A 27,494-nucleotide genomic window follows, 5' to 3' on the forward strand; every position below is an offset into this window, starting at 1 on the left:
TATTTGCAATGTTATGTATTCCCAAAGTTACCAATCTTACTCAAATTTCACATAATTAAATGTAAACATGTCTTTTCAAATCAAACTAATTTGATGGGACAGATAACAATTAATCCTTAACATTGATTGTTAACATTTTTTCCTCCCTCCTCTGAATCTCCCTCATCCCTCTTCTGTAACTCCTTCCTCCTCTGAATCTCTCTTCTCCCTCTTCTGTAACTCCTTCCTCCTCTGAATCTCTCTTCTCACTCTTCTGTAACTCCTCCCTCCTCTGAATCTCCCTCATCCCTCTTCTGTAACTCCTTCCTCCTCTGAATCTCCTTTCTCCCTTCTCTCTCCTTTTAAACTCCCTCTTCCCTCCTGCCAAACTCCCTTTGTCCCTCCTGTGAATCTCCCTTTAATTAAACATAATAATAATAATAATAATAATAATAATAATAATACACTTACTAGAAATATACACATAAAATTAGCAGGTATAGAATTTTTGCATCGTGTTTAAAAAAAAACAATCTGTGTGTGTGTGTGCTTTTGTACAAAATAACATTACAAGAATGCACTTTTAAGGAGCATATTTTTAAAACAAGTATGTGTATTTATTAACGTGCTTTTTGAGGTTTGCTTTGCTTGCATTGAAATGTACAAATGTAATCATTACCTCACGAAAAAGATAATTATTCAGATTTAGATGTATTATTATTATTATTACTTTTTTGGTCTGGCGGGCAATATGACTGGCATTTAATCGAACCAATGAAAACGCGTAAAAGTTGGAAACGGTTCTTTATTGGCTGATTTCTTCAGACCAACAAAAAAATGTGTGGTAGGGAGGAGGGAGTTACAGAGGTAGCATAAAATTACTCCCTTTTGCCTGATGTAAGAAGATATCCTAATATAATACCGTAAATCGGGTGCAAGCTGCTGCATAGTTATTGCTCTGAAGAAGAGAAAGGAAAGGATATGGATTCACTCTATAATAACGAGCAGCAAGAAACCACAAGGGAGCACCAGCATCTTGTAACCATGATGCCACAGACAGAACGTTGCGTTGGCCACCTAGTATTCTCCACCAGCTAAATTGCTTAGCCCATATTCTCCACCCATGCCATGAACAAGATATTCTGCGCTGCTATAATCATACGTCCCCCCGTCTTGCCTGTGATATTTTACACGCAAATCTGAATACAAAAATAGCAGCGAAACGACAGTGTGAATAGCCAGTTACCCTTCTGAATGCTGTGCCAAAAAGGCTAAAGTATTTGTACTGACATGTGTTACTATATTTCTGCGCATGCGCCACAGAACGGGCCTGTGCTCAGAAAAGAGCCTTTTTCATAATAATTAGTAAGTTTCTTCAATAGACATTGCGCAAAAGTTTGATGCATTTTTTAACAAAGCGAAAATTTGCAAAAAACATTTTTTCACGGCTCTATTAACTATCCATAGAACCCAACCCGAGTTTCCTCTATATACCAGAATCCTTTGCGCGCAATGTGACGGAAGTCTACATTGAAAATCGGCGGAATTGAGTATCTTTTAATATGTTTGCCAGACATATAGAAGGATTGGTTGGTTGATCTTGTTTCAAAAATACCAGATGTGACGTACTTTAACATTGTCCAATCCCGGCTGAGCCTGTTTGTTCAACCCAGTAGCCGATCAGGTATGTTATTGAAAGTATGTTCCTTTAATATTGTAAAAAATATGTATTATTAAATCTTCAAATGTAACAAAGAATAGCTTTATTTACATGATATGTGGCAATCTATTGATATATAAATAGGTTGTTAATTTGTTTTGTAGGGCAATGCCGGGGTGAACCTAGCCAGCATTCTCACTGTGTCTGGTTTATTTCGTTGGCTGGACTGAGTTCGTTTGAACACAATACCGTTTGCAAGTGCCTTGGGTTCGATGATTTAGACCCGCGGTGGCTAAAATTTCTGCCCCTGCGATCCGCATACTCTACTTGTACATACAGTAGTTATTTCTTGATGGCAGCAAAATACACAAGAACAAGGGATGTAACATTGCAGAGCCTATAGTATGCGTATTTTTATTGTACTGTAGTATGTATGTATATGTATGTGTGTGTGTGTGTGTGTGTATATATATATAAAATAGATATTATATGTATATACTACTGTATAGTTCCTCTGCATATACAGTCACACTGTTGTACTCTTGTGGGCTATTTATCGTGCCAAATTTGGACTCTGTAGGTGCATTTTTTAGTACATTAAGCCACGTTAAGCGCCTTTTTAAGATGGGAAAACGAGGCTTAACGTGGGTTTTATATAGTTCCTCTTCATATACAGTCACATAATTTATATCATATATGGTACTCTTGTGGGCTAATATTGTTCCAAATTTAAACTTTATAGCTGCATTCTTTAGTACATTAAGCGATGTTAAGCATTTTAGACTGTCCTGTCACGCACGGCGTCCATTTTAGGACATGCTCAGCCGTCACCCATACTGCCTGTTGTCAGGAATCAGGCACCCCCCACTCAAGTCTCACGCATCAATAACTTCCTCTGTCACGCCTCAAGTCAATCGTCAGACCTTACCCCTCCTCGAGTCAATCGTCAGACATCAGACCTCACCCCTCCTTGTGTCAATTAACTCATAAACAACTTTTAAAATTAATGTAAAGCAATAAATAAAACGGAAAGTATGCATGTTGCTTAGAAAAATTAGTTATTGGTCTATGTTTTCATTTAAAGGATGTGGTTTTCCATAGTCTGATTTTCAACATTGCAAAACACAAGCAACCTATAAAAAGTAATAAAGTGGAAACATATACATAGCTTCTTTAACGTATTTTTGACTAATGCATGACACATTTAACTGTACTAACTCAGTCCTATTAACATACATTTGTGTAGGTATATTAATATAGGCCTACTTCATTTGTTGTTATTATTGTTATTATTATTATTATTATTTATTTTATTATTTATGTATTTTTTTAAGTGGTTCTAGTAATCACTGGTCTCTGTAGCAAGTAAAACCGTAGCTACTGTTAAACTTCTGTTCTGGTGACGTCCAGCCAGTGTTGCCAACTCAGCACCAACATAAACAATATTAAAAGTGTTAATGATGGTTGATCATTTTTAAACGTTTTCTATTTGTCTGGATTATCTACCTATACAGAGTCAGTTTAATGTAATTGGTTAACATTAACTTTATTGTAACATTATGCGTCACTTACCATGGATTTAGTACATTATGTTTGTTTAAATAATTGATGTAGTTCGCTTCTGTTAAAGGCACAGCTGTAGTTATTTATATTACGATTTAGCAGGTCGCTTGTGATCTCTTTGGTCTGTGCATCAGCTTTTCAAAGCTGCGCTGGTCTGTGCAGGATCTGCACATATTTCTAAAGGTGGAGTTGAGTGACGTCACGCAGCAGCCCTTGAAGAACGCGCATTTCCGCGATTTTGTCTAGAACTGCAAATCTGCGAAACTGCGGAAACCAGCGCTACAAGAACGCCACCACTGTATTACGTCGGGTTCATTTGCCAAACGTACCTAAAGAGGTTTGTTTCCCAAGTTGACTATGTTATTCACACTTCACACCAAACGTACCGAACCATACCGAGTGCAGACCAAACCCTCTAAACGGACCCAGTGTGAAGCCAGTGTGATCTGGCACCTTGGCCTAAGCCAAGGTGCCAGATCAGCTTTCAGATTTAGTCTGACAAAAAAGTTGTGTGACATGTTATGAATTCTATTTTCTTCTAATTACACATTTTGCCATTTTATGTTGCAGGTCTTTCCAAAAGAAGTTGTGGAAAAACGGTAAATTGATGTATGAAGGCTGTTCTAACGAGGCATTATAATTTTTTTTTATTTTTAATAACCTGTGATATTACAACCAGACGGGAGCAATGAGCTCTTTGCTTGAAGAATCTGATGGAAATGCTTCAGGCTCGTTTTTGGTGTCCGGGTCCAGCAGCCCTGACCCCCTGAACAAGGGCTATTTATTCGATTCCTCCAGTAACAGCAGTTTTGATGATGCAGATTATGTCATTCCTGAAACGCCAAGGTAAGCAAATGAAAAGTAGTGTGAGCACAACAAATCCTATATGTGGTGGTATTGCATTGATAATCGGTAAAGTTACAATATTTTTGCATGGATATTACAGTACTCTCTTGTAAGCTCCATTGTTTACATTTTCAGCCCAGTTTTCTCTAAAATGAGTAAGAGGCACAAGGAGTTAAAGCCATCCTGCAGTAGAAATCTCATCAGTGAAGGAAAACGCAAGAATGTAAGTACAAGTATTAATTGAAAGGTGTGGGCCAATGGCCAAGGTTGTGGGTACTGGAGGGCTGAGAAGCAAGGGCTATATATTCTATAAATAGCAGCATAGACCAGGAGTGAGACTGTGACAGTCTTGAAGGGCAATTTGAGTACAAGGTTTCATTTGTGTTGTTGAATGTAATCTGTTCTGAACAGAATAGATGTGGCTGTGAAATTTTATGGGTATTGTCTTGAACGTATGTTTTTTTTTTTAAAATCAGGGATTGAGTAAAGCAGTTGATGTAAAGGAAGATGAAAGTGCACTGCCCAAGACTCCCTCCCACCAGAAACCGAAACGACAGAGGCTCTGTCCAGTTGATGCATTGCAGTTGTCCAGCAGCAAGGACAGTAAAGAGGTGAGCAGGTGGGGTTCCTGTGGAGAAGCTGCACTGTACAATGGATTCATACCTGCCTCCCACTTGTTGGACACAGGACAGTCTACCTCTAACCATCATTTGCCAAACATGTTCCCTGGCGCTCTTGGCATGCCGTTTTCCGCAGAAACGCACCCAGGGGCAGGAGAGAAAATATCTGCTTCTTCGTTACTTTTGAAGGAAGGTTCGGACCAGCCCAGCTACACCAGGAGGAAAGGGGAATCTGTTGCAAAGAGTCACCAAAGAGGAAGCAAGGGGAAGTCCCATTCTAAATCCAGATCAAAGACTGTTCAAGCTTTCCCTACGGCTCTGCAGGGCTTGAATTCTCCAACTCTAGATCCTGCAGCAGATCCGTTTAATGGTGGTTCTAACAGTAGCTCTCCTAGTTTAACCCCCTGCTCTGTATTGGAAACAGCAAATTCTGAATGGATAGATGTGTTGGAAAGGCCGTCCAGTCTGTCATGGGGTAAGGATATTTAAATATATAGAAATTTTAAATCTTTGTTAATGAGCTAATACAAAACTGTTTCATCTCCCATTAGGCTAGGCTCGTTGATTTAACCATTCGTATTTCCGACTAATGCCAATGCTGTTGAAAAAAGGTCTGTAAGGAAAGCTCTTAGGAATGAGATCAATGAGATGCCTATCACAAATTTCAAACTAATCTGTTGATATGTAGGACAGAATGCTGCCTTCCAGAGGAGCAAGCCCCCGCTACTGGTGATTAATGATGAGGCAGAAATATTAATCAGCGATGATGAAACTGGCCATGAAGCTGTGGTTCGAAATGCTCAGATGGAAGAAGATGAAGCCTTTGCCCGATGCCTCCAGGTAAGTGGCACTTGCTCAAACTTGAGAGCACTGGATAATGCACTGCAGTTTATTTAAACATCGTGCCTGGTGTCACTGTTTAACCTTTAATTCATGCCATTAAAATATTGAATCCTCTTTGATAAAGCAAAAAGTGAGACATTCAAAATGACTAATTAATAATAGGTAATATTTACTGGGGTAATTTTGATAGCTCAGGGTATTTTAAAAGAAGATTTGCATACAGTTTTGTATAGAACATCTAACTGGGTAAGGAAAGGTACATTTTGAAAAAGTAACATCTTTAAACTGCTTCCACAAAGGAAAATGTCTATTAAAATGAATTTTCTGTTGCTTTATGCTGTGTTGCATACCAATTCCTACTAGGGGTAGACCAATAATTGGTAGCCTAACGTCATGGCACAGATATAAGGAAAAAAATCGTCAGTTTATTATTTTATCCGGTAATGTATACTGAAATTCATGCTTCAATTTCTTGCAGCACAGAATTTAATGTTTGGTTTGACGCGCGTTCTAGAACACTGAGACAGTAATTTTCCTTACGGTGCTGTGTAACGTGTGATCAACCTGCAGTAAATGAGTCTCAAAAGAGCAGTGGTTGGAATTGTTTTTTTTAAATATCTGAAGACTATAATAGGGTAGTGATTTGTGTGCAGCAGAACAGACCCAAGGATGAACTGGGAGTAAAGTGTGCCACAAATCCTTGACAACTCGCCTCCACTGGGTAAACTTGGACTCTCCATCCTCGCTGTTCCGCTTCAGCAGCTAATTGAGCATACCGAAGTTTCTTCCTCTCATACGCCTCATCCACAGCATCTTCCCATGGCACTGTTAACTTTACCAGATGAACAAGGCTTGCTGATCCAGACCACAAGACAATGTCTGGTTGAAGGTTAGTGGTGGGAATCTCAGGTGGAAAAATAAGCCATTGACCAACATCTGCCAGCATTTTCCAGTCTCTAGCAGCTTCCAGTTGTCCTGAGCGAGGCTTGATTTTAACACCTTTTCTTGGTGGTTGCTCTCCTGGATGGAGGAATATTGTCTTTTGTGTGTAATGCTTTGATGGAACTGGTGACAACTTATTGGTCAGGTTACGCTTGTCTTCCAATGCTAGGGCCAAACATTGCAGCACCTGGTCATGGCGCCAAGTAAACTGTCCTTGGCTAAGACCCATCTTACATCCTGTCAGAATGTGCCTTAATGTTGCAGGTAATGAACACAAAGGATATGAGGGATCCTCACCCATTCACAGGTTTAGGTTCTGTGGTGATGGGAGAAAATCATGGGCTGATCTGATGAGAAAACTGATCCTGCTCTGTTCCATTGTCCATAGGTCTTGCCAGCAGATCTTGCATTGTTCCACACTCTCCCATCTCATCCATTCTCCCTGCTTGGCCTGGGAAAATGGCCTTTACACACCTGATCCTCTCCTCCTGCTTTTGCACCTCATTGACTACCAGCTTCCTCCTGTTGAGCTAGGGTTGCCGTGTGCCATGTAGGAGGAGCTGAACTGAGATCTTGCGTTTTTTCACTTTTCCATGTTTCCTGAACTTGCCCCAGTTGAGCCGGGCGAATACCTTTTCGAATGGGGCAGCCTTAGTCATCTTCCTGAACTGCCATTGCCAATCAACTGCTTTCACTGGAAGTAAAGGTTCTGTGGAGGAGGATCTGCTGTCGCTCCCAGAGCAAAAGGGGAGGATGCCGCACTCTGATGAACCCTGCCTCCTTCCATGTATTGCCGGTCACTTGCCCCAAAACCTCCTTTTAATGCTGAACTTGCCCCATTTCGAGAGGGCAGCCTTAGCATCTTCCACAGCTTTCTTTGCTGTCCATTTTCTTTTAGTTTTCAACACAGGTGCTGCCTCCCTTATGTATTTGTCACGTGACTCTAGTAATGTAATTTCCAGTCTGACTTTGGCGCACTTAAACTCCTTGGTTAGAGCAGAGATTGGTAGTTGCAGTATTCCTTTATCTTAAAGTCCCACTCTGCTGAGGCAGTGTGGAGCTCCCAACCATTTCCTGACGTATGAACTGATTAAAGCTTCCAGCTTCTCAACTGTTGTCAAGGAAACCTCGTGCACAGTCAGTGGCCACAGCAGTCTTGGCAGTAGACCAAACTGAAAGCACCAGAGTTTCAGTTTGCCTGATAAAGCGCTGCTTTCTATGCTCTTCAACCCTTCTACTGCTTGTTGTCTAACTTCTCCCACAAGAACTGTGTCGTTTAGATCCCCATCGTACCATCTCCCTAGACTTTTCAGTGGCTTCTCGGACACCATTAATGTAAAACCTTTTATCTACTACTTTACCTTTAATTATAGAGATGCTCCTTGATTTAGTGGGCTTGAATTGCATTCATGCCCATTCAATGTTATTGGTTAATTTGCCCAATAACTGATTAGTGCAGACTACTGTTGTAGTCATTGTTGTCATGTCATCCATGCTCAAATTGGTGGTAGTTGCATTCCAGAAGCCAAGCGCTCTCCTCCCACTACCCATTTTGATGCCCTTATAATTACTTACATTGCCATGTGACATCCTCCTAATTCAAGTTTCACTGAATTTTGTAATATTGTATGACATCTCTTTGGTTAAGTGAACAATTTGAGTTGTGTTGCATTTTTAAGCTGTGTGCTTAAAATAAGAATTTAACAAAAGTTGCAGTTATGTAGGCTACATTTCTTTTCTACTGTATAGTATAGACAGAAGTTATAATATGCAGTGGCTGTAAAAGTTAATGTCACATTATATATTTTTTCTACAGAAGAGTATTTACTAGTACAAATGCAAAATGTTTTTTTTTTATAAATTTAGTCGTTGCCAATTATTTTTATTTTCTCCCAATTTGAAATGGCCAATTATTATTTAGGCTTGGTTCACCGCTACCACCCCTGCGCTGACTCTGTAGCGGCGAAGACGAACACACGAGGACAATAAAGCTCCCGGGCAGCTAACAGGCAAGCCCACAGGCGCCCGGCCAGACTACAGGGGTTGCTGGAGCACAATGAGCTAAGGACGCCCTGGCCGACCTAGACCCCTCTCACCCCTGGCGATGCTCAGCCAATTGAGCGCCGCCTCCTGGGAACTCCCATCCATTGTTGGCTGTGGAATAGCCCAGACTTGAACCGGCGAGGTCCAGGCTATAGGGTGCATCCTGCACTCAAGCAGAGAGCCTTTACTGGATGCGCCACTTGGGAGCCCCCCAAAATGTTGTTTTTGTGTGACTTGTAAAACAAATGTATAGATTGCTGTCAAGCACAATGTAATACTAAGTTATTCTTTGTGTTCATTTTCTGAAGTAAATGAAACAAGTAAACAATACCTGTTCATTTTTTTAACATCTACATTTATAAAACAGTTTAATGTAGGTCCTATGTCATGTTCTAGTAGTTTACAATAGCTTATCTACACATCGGCAAATACTGATTGGATACCGATATCGGCTATCGGTATCGGCCAAGAAAGTCTTTATCGGTGCACCTCTAATTCATACCAAATACCAATTCAGGGGGCTTGTAGAACACTACAGGCAAAACTGAAAACTGCAGCAGTGTCCCTATCCTCTGTTGCATTGCTTGGTAAGTACAAGGCTTTTTGTTTCTCGGTTTAACAGGCACAGTTTGACAGTGAAGAACAACCTGCAGTTGGGCAAGGTCGATCTACGAGACACCAAGCAGTAAGTAGTGTGTGTGTGTGTGTGTGTGTGTGTGTGTGTGTGTGTGTGTATATATAATTTGGTGTTAGGTGTTGGTAATAGTTGATAATAAAATATATATATATATATATATATATATATATATATATATATACACACACACACATACTTAATTTATATATATTATATATATAGATATGGTATATAGTATATATTATATTCTATGGAGATATATATATATATATATATATATAATATAGAATAATATCAATTATTATTTATAATTAATAATAATGTGTGTATACAGTATCAGTCAAAAGTTTGAGTCCACTTGCTTGAAACTCGTTTTTTTTCATAATTGTTTTACGTCGTATACGTTTCTGTAAATACTTGAAAATGAAAACACGTTACAATGTACAAAACAAAACGAGGAATATCAAAGCAATGTTCAAGAAAATTGAAAATTGTCTGTAAATCTTGGATTCCTCAAAATAGCCACCCTTTGCCTTAATAACAGCCTCACAAACACGAGGCATTCGGTTAACAAGTTTCAGCAGGAAATCACCCGACATGTCTTCCCAGCTCTTCTGCAGCAATTCCCAGAGATGTAGGGCACTTGTGGGTAGCTTTGCTTTGACTTTTCTGTCCAGTTCGTCCCATACAAGTTCTATGGGATTGAGGTCTGGAGACTGGGCAGGCCAGGTCATATGATTGAGTTGTCCTTCACTTTCCTTCTTTACCAGATAGTTCTTGCACAACTGTGAGGTGTGTTTCGGGTCATTATCTTGCTGATGAGTGAAGGACTGCCCAACTAGCCGTAATCCTGATGGAATGGCATGCCTCTGAAGTATGCTATGATAGCCATGCTGGTTGAGCTTGCCATGGACTTGGTAAAGATCACCAACTCTGTCACCAGCAAAGCAACCCCAGACCATGACACTGCCTCCTCCATGCTTGACAGTGGGAACCACACATGCAGAACTCGTACGCTCACCCTCTCTGCATCTTACAAATACTCGGTGGTTGAACCCAAATATTTAAAATTTTGAATCATCAGTCCATAAGACCGACTTCCACTCCTCAAACGTCCAGTTTCTATGTTTTTTGGCCCAGGCAAGTCTCTTCTTTTTATTCTGCACTCTTAACAATGGTTTCTTTGCAGCAATTCTTCCAGTTAGACCAGCTTCACGCAATCTCCTCTGAACAGTTGATGTTGTAGCATTTAGCTGAGCTTGTATTTCAGGGGCAGTTAATTGCCAGTTTCGCAGATGTGACTTGAATGAACTTGTTCTCTGATTCTGAGGTCACCCTGACCTTGTTTGGTCTTCATGAGTGCCAGTTTCTTCAAATCGTTTGATGGTCTTGGCCACAGCAGTTACAGACACTTGCAGAGTTTTTGCGATTTGTCTTAAAGATTGACCTTCATTTCTTAAAAGTAATTACAGACTGTCTTTTTTCTTTGCTTAACTGAGCGTATTTTGCCATTTTCTGCTCTCTTACATTCAGGAATGACAAACTTGTGCCTATGCTACCTATATTTATAGTAATCAGGGACCCTCACCTGTTAACAATAATTCTTGACAAAAGGTTAATTAGGTAACATGCTAGTTAACTCCAAGAACATCTAACAAAGACACTTTTATACTTACACCAGTGTTCTAACACCATGTTATACATATTTCAGACTTTTAACTGACTTGGGCTTCAGACTGAAATCCCCTTTGGGTGACCATTTCATTGAAATTGAGAAGGTTTACATTTTCAGTTTAAAAAAAAAAAAAAAAAAAAAAATTAATGCAATTCACTTATAATTATCAGCTTATATAAGTACACGTATCATAATGAAATATTAAAGACAATTTTATATTATATATTAAAATGTCTATATTATAGACAAGTTTATACAGTTAAAAGCATCATGAAAAACCTGGTTTCAAGCAGGTGTACTCAAACTTTTGACTGTTACTTTATATGTGTGTGTGTATATTTGTATATATATATACATATACACACACACACACACACACACAGTGCCTTGCAAAAGTATTCAGACCCCTGACCAATTCTCTCATATTACTGAATTACAAATGGTACATTGAAATTTTGTTTTGTTTGATATTTTATTTTAAAACACTGAAACTCAATCAATTATTGTAAGGTGACATTGGTTTTATGTTGGGAAATATTTTTAAGAAATATAAAAAACTGAAATATCTTGCTTGCATAAGTATTCAACCCCCACACATTAATATTTGGTAGAGCCACCTTTCACTGCATTAACAGCTTTGTCTTTTGGGGTAAGTATGTACCAGCTTTGCACACAGTGTCGGAGTGATTTTTGGCCCATTCTTCTTGGCAGATTTGCTCCAGGTTGTTCAGGTTGGTTGGATGATGCTTGTGGACTGCAATTTTCAAATAGTGCTACAGATTCTCAATGGGATTGAGATCAGGACTTTGACTGGACCACTGTAGGACACTCACCTTTTTGTTCTTGAGCCACTCCAATGTTGCTTTGGCCTTGTGCCAAAGGTGAATTTCCTCCCAAGCTTCAGTTTTTTAGCGGACTGAAGCAGATTCTCTTGCAGTATTTTCCTGTATTTTGCTCCATCCATTCTTCCTTCAATTGTAACGAGATGCCCAGTCCCTGCTGATGAGAAGCAGCCCCACAGCATGATGCTGCCACCACCATACTTCACTGTAGGGATGGTGTGTCTTGAGGCATGGGCACTGTTAGGTTTGCGCCACACATAGCGCTTTGAGTTTTGGCCAAAAAGCTCTATCTTGGTCTCGTCTAACCACAAAACCTTTTCCAGCATCGCAGCTTTTTGAGTAACGGCTTCTTTCTTGCCACCCTCCCATACAGGCCAGTGTTATGCAGAGCTCTTGATATGGTTGACTGGTGCACCGTTACTCCACTCCCAGCCACTGAACTCTGTAGCTCCTTCAAAGTGATTGTTGGCCTCTCTGTGGCTTCTCTCACACGTCTCGTTTGAGCGCTGAGGTTTGAGGGACGGCCTTTTCTTGGTAGTGCCTGGGTGGTGTGATGTAGCTTCCACTTCCTGATTATTGATCCAACTGTGCTCACTGGGATATCCAAACACTTTTAATGGTTCCCAGGTGGAGGCCAATGGTAAGGTAATTGTGTCCTCGTTAGGGCAATTTCTTTCATTGGTGCAAACTGGGAGCTTCCACAGCACAGGGGTTGAATACTTATGCAAGCAAGATATTTCAGTTTTTTATTTTTCTTAAAAATATTTCCCAACATAAAACCAATGTCAGCTTACAGTAATTGATTCTGAGTTTCAGTGTTTAAAAATAAAATATCAAACTGAACAAAATTTCACTGTACCATTTGTAATTCGGTAATATGGGAGAATTGGTCAGGGGTCTGAATACTTTTGCGAGGCACTGTGTGTGTGTGTGTGTATATATTAGTCATAACTACACATGCTACTGTCCCCTATTTTATCAAAGTTGTCTATAAAATTGTGGTTATGTGTTGCTGCTACATTTACTTTTCTCATTTGTTTTTAGCCCACGCTCGGGGCCAGTGGTTCAGCAGGGTTCTGCGGTATTCCAGGGTGTTATGCATTTGCTTCCAGTGATGTAGGTTACTGTAGGAGATTTGGGTGTAGTGAAAACTTCATGACAGGGGGGATTCCCAGTCATTTGGAACATTGTCTAATGGTTGTTCACCAAGCCACAGGATACAGTAAGTGCATAGTTGTATTTCTTTGGTTGGGGTGTTCAGGGTTTTTTTCATGTATAAGTGTGACAGTTTGGCTTCAGTGGTGACGTCAGACCAGAAGAAAACACACAGCACTGTGAGTGATATGGTAAATGCGCTTGCTTGCTTTCGCAGGTTTAAAATAAAAATGGTCAACAAAACACAGGACACGGCACTGGTAGCCAAAACAAAGATGAAACAAAACGAACTAACATTAATTAGACAAACAAACACAGTGAGTCAAAACCGTTCTATTTACATTATTTTACTTTGTTTATTCTCCTCCACACCCGTTCTCCACTCACTGAACACACAACCCTGAGTGAGTGAAAACATGCAGCTTTTATGCAGCTGTACCGAGACTCGATTACTAATCAGTCATTCAATTCAAGTCTCAGTACAACTGCATGTGAATTTACTTAGTGCAATTCCCTGTGCTCACATATTATTACATTTTACCTGCACGTGAAGAGATGTGCAATCCTTGTGCCTAAATACAAATATACAATTTAAACACCTGCGCATAATCCATATTATATCCAGTGAACCAACTACAATACACCAACATTAACACACCACATGCCACATATAACACAGAAATACACCCAGGGGCGGGGTAACATTGCACAATAGGGTATCCTGGTCAGCTTTCTACCCATCTCTTGCCAATCTCTTGTAAAAGTTAGTTTCTTCAACAAGTCATTTGATTAGTTTTCCCTGATGTAATCTGATACAGTATCATGCCTAACACTTAACCTGCCTAAGTTGGGTTTCAGTTTTATTATGTAGCTACCCAAAAAGCTTTTTTCAGATTTTTGTTTTTTATATACTGTATGAGATATATTATTTTCCAAAATTCTTCTGTGTTTTTTCCTGGCACAATATGTATAGTAACTCAACAGTACTTGTACTGTCTTGCACAATGAAATCCTTGTGTTCACACAGGCATATTCTTGTAAGGGGTTTTGTGTCTAGACACCTTTTATTAATTTGTAATTGTGTTTTAAATCCTGCGAGCAAGAGCAATCCTAATTGTAGTCTCGTTTAAATCCTACAATCCTCCCTGTCTCTGGAGACTCCAATAGAAATGTAGGAATTTGCTGCCACTCAGTAGTTGTGGTGGGTTGAAAGTATTCGGAACGAATCCATGCTAGATGCAAGTAAGGAAGGAGGGACATTGCATAACTAACTGCACTGGGAAAGGGGTGAAGTCAACATGAATTGAGTACCATTTCCATATTTTTTCCGGTGTTTATTGGATATATACAGATTTTATTTATTATTTTTTGTATTGGGAGTTTTATCAGTGTTTATCTGTTAAAACTGAAAATTGGAAGCCCTACCTATAAGCAATACTTGCGGTTTTGAATTGGGTTCGGTTTCAATCCTAAATTGTTTGTGAACCACTAACCAGGCAAATACTGTAAAGTAAAATGTTTGTGTTTAGACAGGCCTACCCGTTCTCGTGGAAATGGAAGATCCAGGCGCTCAAGGCAAAGGCAGCATATTCAAGATCTGCTTGATGAGAGTCAGGGGGACAATTATGAGGTAATAGACTGTTTGCAAAATTGAATGGGTATTTGTGATTTTTAGCATATTAAGCCACTTTGTTTTGTTGAATACTTGTGTTTTGTTGTTTTAGAGACTGAGGTTCTTGTTTTGTGGTCTTCTTTATGATAGGCACTTCTAGCTTTTGAGGAGAGTCAGGGTACAGCCTTGGGGAAGAAGACTCTGAGCAAGGGAGAGATCAACCGCTTACCTACAAAACTGTTCAACCCTGCCTATGCTGCAGGAAAGACTGAGTAAGTAGACTTTACAGACAGAGTCCTGGATTCTGGGGTATTGGTGTGTATACTAAAGCAGTGGGCCTTTTTAAGTATGCCATTTTACTTTTCTAAGGCAAAAAATGCAAATATTCTTTAAAAAAAAAAAAAATCAGAATCAATAAAAATGTAAACCTGTCATGGTTTAGTAATTAATGTGTATTTAATTTGTATGTTTTAGCTGTCAGATCTGCTTCTCCAGCTACATGGAAGGAGAGCAGCTAAGGATGCTGCCTTGTCTTCATGATTACCACGTGCCATGCATTGATCGCTGGTTACAGGTAGGCTGTTTTATTCAGAAATACTTAGATATACCTGTAATTAAATTTCCTTAAAGTTACTATATTATTTAGGGCCTGGTTAGACTTTTCTACAGTAGATACATTTTTTTTCATGGAGACTTCTCTCTTAAAAAAAAAAAAAAAAAAAAAAAAAAAGCATTTAATTCAAGATAAATGAATGCATTAAACATCAAATGTGCAATTTTTATTTCAATTTAATGAACACTTTATTGTAGATGAATCCTAAATAAAAAAACAAACAAAAAAAACTGTTCCTCATTAGCTCTGTTTATTGCTTAAATTATTTTTCCTAATTTTTTATTTTATTTGTCAGCCTAAAGTTACCTGAATTGGACCCTACATTGTGATAAAAATAGTAATCATAACTTTGTATGTACTAATGAAAAAAAAATGGCATGGAGAAAATGTACCCTCTCAATGTAGTCTTACAGAACATCCTGCAATGAAACATGTTTCATTACCTTTGTGTCCCGTGTTGCAGGGTTATTTTTAAAAAAATATACTGCCAATCCTCTTTTTTTTTTTTTTTTTTTTTTTTTTAATATTTTAATCAAATCATCTGGGAGAATAAATTTACTCAGGAGTAATCACCATGAGAATGTATTATCTAAACACTGCAGTGTGTCTGGATCATCCTCCCTCTTATATAAAGAAATGCTGGTTTTCTGTTCCCACAATACACCATCATTATTGCAGGAGGGAACATGATCTGGATACACTGCAATGTTTCCAAGAAACTTTTATTCCCCCAAGTAAAAGTTGAAAAAAAAAAAAAGCAATTCCCTACTGTTATTTACCTATAACATGTGAATAAAAATACCAGAGCAATCAGGATTATGTTGAAAAATGTATTGCAAGCTGGGATACAGCTAAGGTAAAGTAACATTTTTTTAATGTTCATTTGTATGAACTGATTATGCCAGAACTGTCAAAGTTGCACCCAGCAGCATAGAGTTACTCCAGATTCAAACACATCTGCAGGAACAGAATTATACAAATAAATATTTGCGTTGTACATGCTTTTTTCCAGGAAAATGCAACTTGTCCCATCTGCAGAGTGGATGTTACAACAGATGTAATGTGAAAACCTCCTTAGGAAAAATATCAGGAGCCATTTTCTGCAATCTGAGCTGATTTGATACCTTTACTACTTTAACCTCAGGATGTATTGATGCTGCATTAACCAGCTAATGCCTCCATATCAGAAAGCTGGATTGAGGAAGCCAAAGCTATCATATGACCATTTGAATGTTTTTATTTTAATTGTAACATTTAAATCAAAGATACAAAAGGAGCTTTAATGTCAGTTATCAGCCTTAAAGCTTCAAGTTGGTAAATCACTTTTACCCAACTTATTCTGTAGTGTTAAATGTTTGGTCATTTTTGGGGCTCTTTGTTTTATTTATTTTAACACTTGTACTACTTGTTTTACCACCTGTTTGATGATGCTTTTGCACCACAAGCATCACTGATACAATATGTCTATAATAATAATTTCTATAAACAGTTTGGCTAAAAATAAAAAAATAAAACCATGTTTTGTCCTTGTTTAAGTGTTCATGTTTTTTGTATCATGAAAAGTCATTTTGTATAAAAATAAAATGTGTGTTTTTGTTTAATATCCGAAATCTCCCAAGCTGTTTCTTGGTGATTTTGAATGTTATCTTTTAAATGTTTTTTTAAAATTAATAATCTAGCCCTGGTCTCTTCTTTCTATTTAGTTGTCATCAATTTTTTTTTTACCTGTTTTTCTCCCCAATTTTGTATGCTCAATTATTATCTGTATCTTTTGGCTTACTGCTCGCAACTACCCTGCTGACTTGGAGAAACGGCAGCTGGAGCACGTGTCCTCCGAAACATGCGCCTGCCAATCTGTCATTTTTTGCACTGTGGATCCACAGCAAGGCCACCAGACCTACAGTGCCGGAGGACAACACAGATCTGGTGGCTCCACTGCAAAACCACAGACTCCCTATTGGCCACAGTGATCGCTAATGTGCAGTGAACTGGATTCCCCTGCTGACATAAGCCCTCCCTACTCGGGCGGCGCTCGGCCGAAAGCCCCCTAGGAACCCCCGGTCACGGTTGGCTGTGACATAGCCGGGATTCAAACCTTAGCCCTGGTATCTTTGATCATAAACCACAAATTAAGTTATTTTGGGATGTAATGCTCATACTCTCTAACTAGATAATGCAGCTCTCTCACAGTAAAACCTGATTTAAAAGTTATACTTGTTCACACTGTCAAATGTAGGCAATTGGTTTATTTGTGATCTTCAAAGCTCTGTTTCCTGCTACATGCTATATGATGGAAACATCTGTCTCATAGAATAAGCAATTTTCATTGCAAAAACTGAACCATTCTTTTCATGTCTTCAGTGCAAGTGTTTGAATGCTATGATATTCCAAACAGGCATAACTGGCGAGAAGAACCTGGAAGGATCAAGTTGCTGCTTGTATAGTAATAATCTTTATTTTTATATAGTGCCTTTCATAGTGGGCCACCATCACAAAGCGCTTTACAAGATATGAGACTAGGGTGTGTAAACTGCATCAGCTGCAGAGTCACTTACAAGAATGTGTCACCAGAAAAATGGAGGAGGTTAAGTGACTTGCTCAGGGTCACACAATGAGTCAGTGGCTGAGCCAGGATTTGAGCCAGGTACCTCCTGGTTACAAGCCAATTTCTTTAACCACTGGACCACACAGCTTCCTGTAGTAAGGTATCATCATACATGCACCGTACAGTAGTAAGTCTATTTAGTTCAGTGATCATGCAATGCTCATTTTTCACCTAATTACCCTGAAGACAATCTTCAACAGTATGACATTGTTTATTTTAAATGAAACCTAGAAAACATTGTCATTTCAGCCTTTACAGTAATGTGGAATACCCTGAAATGCATTTAGATAGTCTTAAGTTATTGGACTATTGCTTCTATTACTTGTACATTTTCATGTAACAAACAAGCCCAACCCTACACCTATCCCTTTCTCTTATAATTTTCATTAAAAAAAAAAAAAAAAAAACAAACAAAAAAAACATTTGTTCTAATTTAATAGTATTTGCATTTTATTTTATGATTTTGGTTTACAAGTTGGCACTCAGCAAACCAAAAGCAATAGTGGCTGGTTGCAAACCATATAAATTATAACTTCTGTAACTCACAACTGATGTTGAGGTTGTTACTGGTATGCTGCAAATATTTCATGCAGTGCACCTCCCTGTAAATAAAAATAAAACAGATTTGTTGTGTTACTGGACAGAAATAATAGGAAAATTACACTGTAACAATACACAAGGTTTACTGTTTGCAACAATGCCATTAAAAATGAGAGCCACTGGTTCTTGCGTATTAGTGTGGCATCCTAAATTAAAATTAATGCACTTTATAATAGAGTTTTTCTCAACCTGAAAATGCATGTCAATTAAGGCAAGTCATTCCTTTTTCCCTTCCTCATAATACCGCTGCTTCATGGCCCTGTACTTTCGAAGGTAATACAAAGCCTCCAATTCCTTTATAACGTACTCTCCACGACCTATTAGTTCCTTGATCTTTTCAGGGTCTGTGACACACTTGTTTTTCAAGAAAGCCATCTTGAGACGATCTTTGAAGTAGTCAGCTCCTTTAGGGTATTCTCTCCCAAGGTATAGCAACTTAAATGAGAAAGACAAACAGCATTTTAATAGATGTGCAACACTAACAAAAAACGTACCAAAAAGTGTCTTGGATTGTCGATATATAATAAACCTATGCATTTATTCCAGTGTTGTTCTGAACTTAAACATGTTTTTCTTCAATTAAAGTTGAGATGATCTCAATATTGCAGCTGACATGACATATTATATTGACAAGTCTTCCCCTTATCAGCTTCCTGTGAGTGGACACCATAGGGCTAAGCGCAGTTTAATTTTCTCAAAATAACATGGACTGGTAAGGTTAATGATTTTACAGCTGATTCCCAGTTCGTTCCCTCTGTAAGTTCACTTTTTAACTTGACTGTTTTTCTGCAAGTTGTCCTGTTGTTATACATCAATTCCTACTGTTAGTTTTAGCACAAAGATTTTAAAAAAGCATACAGTACTTTTAATGTTGCAGTACCCTTTTATATGAATGTCAAATTTAATCCTATGTTGTTCTTTAATCCTGTGAAGTTGTCATTCATAAGAAGAGCAGAGCACTTACATTTTTATAAAGTCTTACAACTTCACTTCTTAAGGGATTGGCCATTGTCAAACTTCGAACCATCAAGCACTGAAATGATGCACAAAAGAAATCGGAAACTTGTTTTTTGTTTCCCAGCATTCTTTAAACTAAAGCAAGTTACACGTTGCGTTTGACATACCCGTCACTTCAACAAACAACCATATGATTTAATTTGAACTTGTTTTTATATTTGAGTTGCTTCATTAAGTGTACCTGCTGAAACAGCACCTGACCATAAAGTAAGACTCTAGCAAAATTCATTTCAGGGTATTCCACATTACTGTACATGCTGAAATCACAATAAATAAAGAATACTGTCAATAAAGTATTACTGTATTGGTCAATTACCAGGAGTTTACAAAACTTAAAGCATGCTTTAAAACTTAAATATCGAAAATACATAAATAAACCCTGTACATGTTAAACAAACACGTTGTTTTTGTAGTCCGGGTTTAAATGTATATCTGCAAATACTTTACCAGTACCTTCTGAACACCTTGCCCTTCGTCTCTTAATTTCTGGTAAACAGAGCCGCAAATCGATCCTGGCTGTCGCGCTCTCGCCTTGCTATGCGACTGTCTCAGCGTGGGCACGCATGCTGCAGCGTTGCAATAGTGACGTGCAAAGATTGTAAACACTGCGTGGAATCTGCGGCAAGGATGGTGAGCCTGGCTACTTCGTGAAGTTTAAAATATCTTCAATAGGCATTTTTATAGGCACACAAGGGTCATCCTCTCCTCTTTCCGCTCTCAACGTAAATGCAATCGTTGTTGTTTTTAGACTCTGAGCAATACATGACTTATATTTTAGAGAGAGAGAGAGAGAAAAAATCAACTATTGATATAAGAAAAAAAGCAATGTGAGAGCCCAATTGATGCTTATTCTAATGAGTTTTAAAACAAACTTTATTTCAAAAGGAATACACATTTGTATATATTTGTAATAAAATTACACACCCAAATTCTGTGTCTTTTTTCTTTGTTTTAAACACACACACACACACACACACACACACACACACATATATATATATATATATATATATATATATATATATATATATATATATATATATATATATATATAAGAACATAAGAACATAAGAAAGTTTACAAACGAGAGGAGGCCATTCGGCCCATCTTGCTCGTTTGGTTGTTAGTAGCTTATTGATCCCAGAATCTCATCAAGCAGCTTCTTGAAGGATCCCAGGGTGTCAGCTTCAACAACATTACTGGGGAGTTGATTCCAGACCCTCACAATTCTCTGTGTAAAAAAGTGTCTCCTATTTTCTGTTCTGAATGCCCCTTTTTCTAATCTCCATTTGTGACCCCTGGTCCTTGTTTCTTTTTTCAGGCTGAAAAAGTCCCTTGCGTCGACACTGTCAATACCTTTTAGAATTTTGAATGCTTGAATTAGGTCGCCACGTAGTCTTCTTTGTTCAAGACTGAACAGATTCAATTCTTTTAGCCTGTCTGCATATGACATGCCTTTTAAGCCCGGAATAATTCTGGTCGCTCTTCTTTGCACTCTTTCTAGAGCAGCAATATCTTTTTTATAGCGAGGTGACCAGAACTGCACACAATATTCAAGATGAGGTCTTACAAGTGCATTGTACAGTTTTAACATTACTTCCCTTGATTTAAATTCAACACTTTTCACAATGTATCCGAGCATCTTGTTAGCCTTTTTTATAGCTTCCCCACATTGCCTAGATGAAGACATTTCTGAGTCAACAAAAACTCCTAGGTCTTTTTCATAGATTCCTTCTCCAATTTCAATATCTCCCATATGATATTTATAATGTACATTTTTATTTCCTGCGTGCAGTACCTTACACTTTTCTCTATTAAATGTCATTTGCCATGTATCTGCCCAGTTCTGAATCTTGTCTAGATCATTTTGAATGACCTTTGCTGCTGCAACAGTGTTTGCCACTCCTCCTACTTTTGTGTCGTCTGCAAATTTAACAAGTTTGCTTACTATACCAGAATCTAAATCATTAATGTAGATTAGGAATAGCAGAGGACCTAATACTGATCCCTGTGGTACACCACTGGTTACCACACTCCATTCTGAGGTTTTTCCTCTAATCAGTACTTTCTGTTTTCTACATGTTAACCACTCCCTAATCCATGTACATGTGTTTCCTTGAATCCCAACTGCGTTCAGTTTGAGAATTAATCTTTTGTGCGGGACTTTGTCAAAAGCTTTCTGGAAATCTAAATAAACCATGTCATATGCTTTGCAATTATCCATTATCGATGTTGCATCCTCAAAAAAATCAAGCAAGTTAGTTAGGCACGATCTCCCTTTCCTAAAACCATGTTGACTGTCTCCCAGTACCCTGTTACCATATAGATAATTTTCCATTTTGGCTCTTATTATAGTTTCCATAAGTTTGCATATAATAGAAGTCAGGCTTACTGGTCTGTAGTTACCTGGTTCAGTTTTGTTTCCCTTTTTGTGGATCGGTATTACGTTTGCAATTTTCCAGTCTGTCGGTACCACCCCTGTGTCAAGAGACTGCTGCATGATCTTGGTTATATATATGAAGACAGAAAGGTGATAAATAAAGGAAGGTGATATGAAGACAGAAAGGTGATAAATAAAGGTTCTTCTTTTAATCTCTTACTTTATGACTGGATATGCAAATCGTCATAGGTCAGATGACTTCAAGCCATTATTGCAAGTTCAGCTCTAAAATACAGCTTTGTTATACAGTTAAAAAATCAGCACAGTCGAGTATAAACGCCTTCTATTTCTCTGTGCAAATATTGTGAGTAAAAGAGCATTCCCCTGCATTAATTTAACAATCCGAGGAGTATTAACATTTCCACTAAAGCTAATGAGAATTTACTTTTAAATATTTGTAAGCTGTTTGGTATAATGTACTGACTGTATAATAAACTATAGCAAGTTTAAACAAAGTAATCTGAACTGCAGTAACTGATAGTAACTCATCCTCTGTTCATATATGGAAATGTTCTATCATTTATAAGCAGAGCGATGAGCTTAGTTTCAACTAAAAATTGAAACTAGAAGTTTGGCTGAGAAAAACAAAGAAGAAAATAAGACAGATTGCCTAATTGAAGAGAATACTGAAGGTAAGTAAATAAATCTAATCAAAATCCCAGTCACATTACTGGGAGAGATATTATTAAAGAGAAAAACGGTATGGATTTGAAATATCAGCATTACATTAAGTAATGTGTTCTTGTTGCTGTTTAGATTCACTTTGTATCATTTTTGTTATAGTCGTCACATCTTGGTAACTTTAAAACTACTGTAGTACAGTGTAATTATTAACCATCCCCTCTCCAACATTCTTACCAATGCATTTCGTACAACATCCACTAAAGGCAGTGATGTTGTGGGACATGTGAATTGTGTACATGATGTACATGGTTAAGACATTATTCTCAATGCTTTATTGAGAGGACGTCTTCAGGATGTGATGACTGAAACAGAAGAAAGTAAATCTGATATAAAGTGAATCTAAGCAACAATAATACAATACAAATGAAGTTAACTGATGTTACCAAGTTGCTCTTTAAGTCGTTCACTAACTTTTAACAGTCATTTAAATGCCTTTAAAAGATTGGTTGTGTGCAGTTCAGGAAGCGACACTGCCTGCGCCATAGCAGGATTAAGAAGATTTTCTTGAGGAAGATACAGTTGACCTGTGTCAGTTCATACCTTTGGGTGGAATTTATTACTTTGATATGTTTAAGCTTCCACCTCAACCTCAAAATATAAAAGGATGGACAATTGTGCAGGTAAATATCTCATTCTCTTTCTGGTAAAACGTGCTATTTTGATTGAAAGGCATTTAATAATTGTAACGCTTGTGTTATAATCTAGGTCAGTGGAGCGCAAACGTTTTATATGCGATCTCTTTTCTTAGCATATATTTTGTTGCTGAGCTGCCCTTTATACTCTAAGAGCCAATTTCTTTGCTTCCCCACCTCTGTATACAATGTACAAATTTAAAAACTTTTAAGAATGTTTAACGTGTATGTATTTAACTAAATCTTGACTTTTTTGGGGTTAATTCTAGGGAAAAGTACGCGATTTACATTAAATTCAGGGAAAAACACCTTAAAATGTTACTGCTTTTTTTTTTTCACTCGGGGCCCATTCATGGGAGCTGCCGTTTTTGGCTCTGTTCACTGCAGTTTCACTGGCACTTGCCACTTCAAACATAGGTAAGAACTTGGACTAATTAGCTGTCATTTATGTGTTTATTTAAAGTTCGGCGCACAATTGGGGGAGGGCCTTGGTTGGCCAGGATGTCCTCAGCTCACCACGCACCAGCGACCCCTGCGGTCTGGCGGGGCGCCTGTGGCCTTGCCTGTGAGCTGCCCAGAGGTGTGTTGTTCTCCGACACTAGCTCTGAGGCAGCTGTATGGCGAGTCTGCAGTGTGAAAAGAAGCTGTCGGTTGCACCTGCTTTGGAGGACAGCGTGTGTTTGTGTTTGCCGCTGCCACTGCCAAGACAGTGCGGGGGTGGTAGCGATGAGCTGAGCTGAGCCTAAAAATAATTGGATATTCTAAACTGGGAGAAAATACAAAAAATAATTGCCGACTACTAAATTTAAAAAATAAATAAATAATACTGTACAGATTTTTTCCCCACTTTCAATTGTCTTGTTTTGACTTGTAAAGGAATGTTGATTGATTTAAACATGTAATCCACAGTTACATTACTTTTGATAAACACACTGAGCTTTCACACTTCTGAAGCAGTTACATTTTTCTTACTAGCTGCTGGATACAGGACTACTTACTTTTCCCTACCCCATGGAAACAATCAAATCAAGTAACTCTGGTTCTGGGAAACTGGATGAGAAGAAAACTGATAACAGCAGTTTTACTTTTCCACCAGTAGGTGTCACAATCAGTCTTCCTGACACAGTCATGTTTTTGGAGGACCCTCAGGTTGCTAGATGGGACACAGAAGGCATTGTATTATTCTTTTTAGATTAACAAACACACCTTTATTTGTATGTCAGAGACTAAAGTGGAATAAACTGTTTTTGGTTTATTTTGTATTTATCGTCATTACAGGTTTGATTTACCCACTGATGGTAAATGTGGTCTATTTCCTTTTTTATCTTAGGGTTCAAGCAGATTACTTGGGTTGGTGGGGGGCATCCATGTTCTTTTAAATTTCAATTATTTTTAAATGGCAGTTATTTAGATTCTATTGTTAAAATGTTTTTCTTTAAATATATATTTTACAAGCAAACAATGGAAAACGTACAGTATTAGCGATATGAAAATTGATAAAGAAGCCAAACACATTTCCTTCAAGATGGATACTTTTTACAATTTCACACGCCTGCAGGAGTCCCACGTGAACATGCCCTTTCAGTCTTGGAAGTTGAGACCACTGGGCTTAAATAATGCCATTCTAACAGCTACTGCTGCAGTTTATGAAGTAGAAATAATAATTAAGGCAAGTGCAATTTAATTGCAAAAAACAAATGGGGCTTTTTGATTTAACTGTAAAAAATGTTATTAGATATTGTCATTCCAATACTGTAACTATTGTTTGGTTTTCATAGTATTGCCTTGCATGTGTTTTCTGATATTGTGCGTACAAATTATAGTTTACTCAATGGAATATTAAATCAATAACTACTTGACAACTCAGATATTTCCTGTTCACAAAATTACCTGCCATACTAAAGCTGATTGCTGTATGTTGAACATAGTTATTGGATCAAACTGGGAGTAGACCTAAATTGGCATTTTTATTTAGCCCCTCTGCCCTCCATTTTTTTCATATGATACTTAGGGGTTAATTTGATCAACCTGTACCCCACCTGAATAATCCACATGTGGGTTTGAGAGAGTATCCTTTATTATCCCTGGATTAGCCCTTAAAATAAATAAGCGATTCAATCTGCATGGAATCCCTGAAACTGTAAAATACTCTATAAAATCCAGCTGTGGCTTATTGTTTGGGGTAAAGACATCAACTGTCCAGAGAAGTTCAACACACATTGACATCAGGGCAGACCTAATAATATCTTTTTTTTAAAAACAGGATGGTCAGTGCATGTTGAACCTGCTTCGTTCCAGCAAAGATAACCTTTCCCACATCAGAGGAAATTGGATGACCCCCGCTGTGCTGGAGTTAACATCTTTGTGGAGGAAGATTCAGAACGATATGTAAGCTTCAATTCTAAGGTATGGAGAGAAAAAAAAAAAAGTACAGTATAGCTTAGCAGAACTGTATTCACAGGCACATTTTCCTCCCCAAAAGGAGATTCTTGAAGGGATTTTCTTACCGCTGCCAGTTTAAAGAAACCTGAAAATGATAGATAAATCACACTGAAAAATCCACTCTATAACCAATTCCAAAGTAGGTGCCTGCAGGTAAGTAGACTTTCTATGGATTTTTGTGCACTGCACCCCAGAACATTTTGGTTGTTAGCGATATTACAATTAAAAACAACAAAAAAGATCTTTAGTGTGGGAAAAAAAAAAAAAAATTACAAAACGCAAACCTTTTTACAAGTAGTTAGCCTAAAATTGCAGGACTACACATTACAATATACTACATTAAAAATCACATACTGTACTATACAATTTTTAAAATATTTATATATATATATATATTTAAGCGATCGAGCCTGTCGATGCGGGCTGTCCCGTGTGGTAGATGACCGCGACTGGAGTTATGTGTCCCGAGCCGTAGACTAGGGCGCCAACGAAAGTCAAGGTCATCTACCACACGGTAGCGCCCACATAGAGAGGGCGCTATTTACCTATATTTACCTTAAATTCGAATATTTTGCCAGGTAACCTTCCACTGAGGAAAATAGTCCCTAACATAATTAGAATAGAAAAATGACACGCATGTAGAGAAAACATTTATTGGGGTCATACTCTTTCTTAGTATAATAGCGGAGCGTTATTCATGCTGGCAGAGTGGATTGGCTGGTGCGGAAAGAACTGAAACAGGGTTGGCAGTTTGACTGGCTGGTTTTGAGGGAGGGCATTGCTTGAATCCAACTGATGATAGAATTGTGGACCAATCGTGTCTTTCCTGTTGATTTGCTGTCCAGTAGCTGCAAATTGAGCTTTCGTTACTGTGTCCTGTCAGGCGTGATTTCACTTGTCTCTAGACAGGGCGTCTGAAAGTATGTTTAAGTAGCTTTTTATGTTATCAGATTAGTTGTAGATTAGAATTTTAAGGGAAAAAGTCTGAATTTATGCACGGATTGATTTAAAATTGAATTCACAGTTAAGCACTTCACTTCTGGAAGGTGATTGGCTGTTCACACTCAATTGTTTTCTGTATATATTTTATAATAGATTAGCTGTTGTAGAATATTCTTTTCACATTATAATCCACAAGCAGAACAATTTAATTTTTTTAGAGACACCAAAGCCTCCAGATAGTTCCAAGCATTAGACACAGGAATAGGGAAGTTGCAACTAAGAAAGTGTTACAAAGGAGGATGCTGTTGACCTACTTGCTGAAATTTATTTTCAGAAAGTTAAATACAACAGTGTCTGAACACAAAGCTATGACAGTATTGGCAGGGAAACCCCGTAATTCTCTGGCTATAAACACCTGGAGCACACATTGTGCATTCAGATCTACCTATAGGCGATGTTGGGACCTTTGTACACAAAATCATGGTAAATTTATCCCTGTGACCATGGCACCATGGGCCATTATATAGGATGAATGTAAGCTACTGTGGAATTGTCTAATTTAGCAAAATAAGTAATATTTAAGACATTATGGGCTGTATTCTCAAATCTTTTATTCTAGTCTTTCATTAACTTTTTTGGATGGAGAAAAACACTTATAAATATGACAAAACTCAAACAAGGTCAAACAAGAAAGTCTCAGATGCATCCTCAAGTTGTTTGTTGCTCATGTGGTAACATTAATATAAATCGTTCTCAGTTTACAAAAATTGGAGTTAAAGAATGAAGGAAACACTTATTGTATTGAATGTTTTACTTCATTTTCAGGTAAGTGTACACCTTAAGACAGACAATGTGGCAGATGAAGACTGGGCTTTGTATTTGTTAAATGCTACCAGGGCACTGCAGCTACAGCTCACACAGTACAGCGAGGATTTCTCCACTGATCTGGCAGAAAACTGCAAGTTTCATTCCATATTTTACAGCATGCTGAATTCGGTGCAGGATTAAATAAATCTCATTATCTTTCTATTGACTGTGTGCAAAAGCTTTTGATTGCAACCAAAGTGTTATCTTACTAGTGATCTTTCATACTTTATTGTAC

At 38.0% G+C, this 27,494-nt stretch overlaps 2 protein-coding genes across 5 annotated transcripts; one reads left to right on the forward strand and one right to left on the reverse strand.

Moving 5' to 3' along the window:
• Positions 1 to 1,557: 1,557 nt before the first annotated feature.
• On the forward strand, positions 1,558 to 16,556 carry si:ch211-59o9.10 (uncharacterized protein LOC561841 homolog). Of its 2 annotated transcripts, none has more exons than XM_041257421.1 (11): positions 1,558 to 1,677; positions 3,773 to 4,048; positions 4,184 to 4,271; positions 4,525 to 5,143; positions 5,357 to 5,508; positions 9,119 to 9,181; positions 12,695 to 12,872; positions 14,335 to 14,435; positions 14,568 to 14,689; positions 14,892 to 14,991; positions 16,043 to 16,556. In XM_041257421.1, exons 2-11 carry the CDS (start codon positions 3,891 to 3,893, stop codon positions 16,094 to 16,096), a joined length of 1,635 nt encoding a protein of 544 aa, XP_041113355.1. In that variant the 5' UTR covers positions 1,558 to 1,677; positions 3,773 to 3,890; the 3' UTR covers positions 16,097 to 16,556. The 2 variants fall into 2 exon arrangements, with proteins under 2 accessions (XP_041113355.1, XP_041113354.1); XM_041257420.1 differs by having other exon boundaries at positions 1,558 to 1,663.
• Positions 16,557 to 17,650: 1,094 nt separating this feature from the next.
• On the reverse strand, positions 17,651 to 19,778 carry LOC121319715 (electron transfer flavoprotein regulatory factor 1-like). 3 transcript variants are annotated; one of them, XM_041257424.1, is made up of 4 exons: positions 19,706 to 19,778; positions 19,200 to 19,268; positions 18,543 to 18,670; positions 17,651 to 18,237 (listed from the first exon to the last, which is right to left on the reverse strand). In XM_041257424.1, the coding sequence occupies exons 2-4, from the start codon at positions 19,260 to 19,262 to the stop codon at positions 18,162 to 18,164; spliced, it is 267 nt and encodes an 88-aa protein (XP_041113358.1). In that variant the 5' UTR covers positions 19,263 to 19,268; positions 19,706 to 19,778; the 3' UTR covers positions 17,651 to 18,161. The 3 variants fall into 3 exon arrangements, with proteins under 3 accessions (XP_041113358.1, XP_041113357.1, XP_041113356.1); XM_041257423.1 differs by having other exon boundaries at positions 18,153 to 18,237; positions 18,425 to 18,670; XM_041257422.1 differs by lacking the exon at positions 17,651 to 18,237 and having other exon boundaries at positions 18,255 to 18,670.
• Positions 19,779 to 27,494: the final 7,716 nt, after the last annotated feature.

The sequence above is a fragment of the Polyodon spathula genome, chromosome 8, assembly GCF_017654505.1.
Source record: "Polyodon spathula isolate WHYD16114869_AA chromosome 8, ASM1765450v1, whole genome shotgun sequence".
Classification (NCBI taxonomy): Eukaryota; Metazoa; Chordata; class Actinopteri; order Acipenseriformes; family Polyodontidae; genus Polyodon; species Polyodon spathula.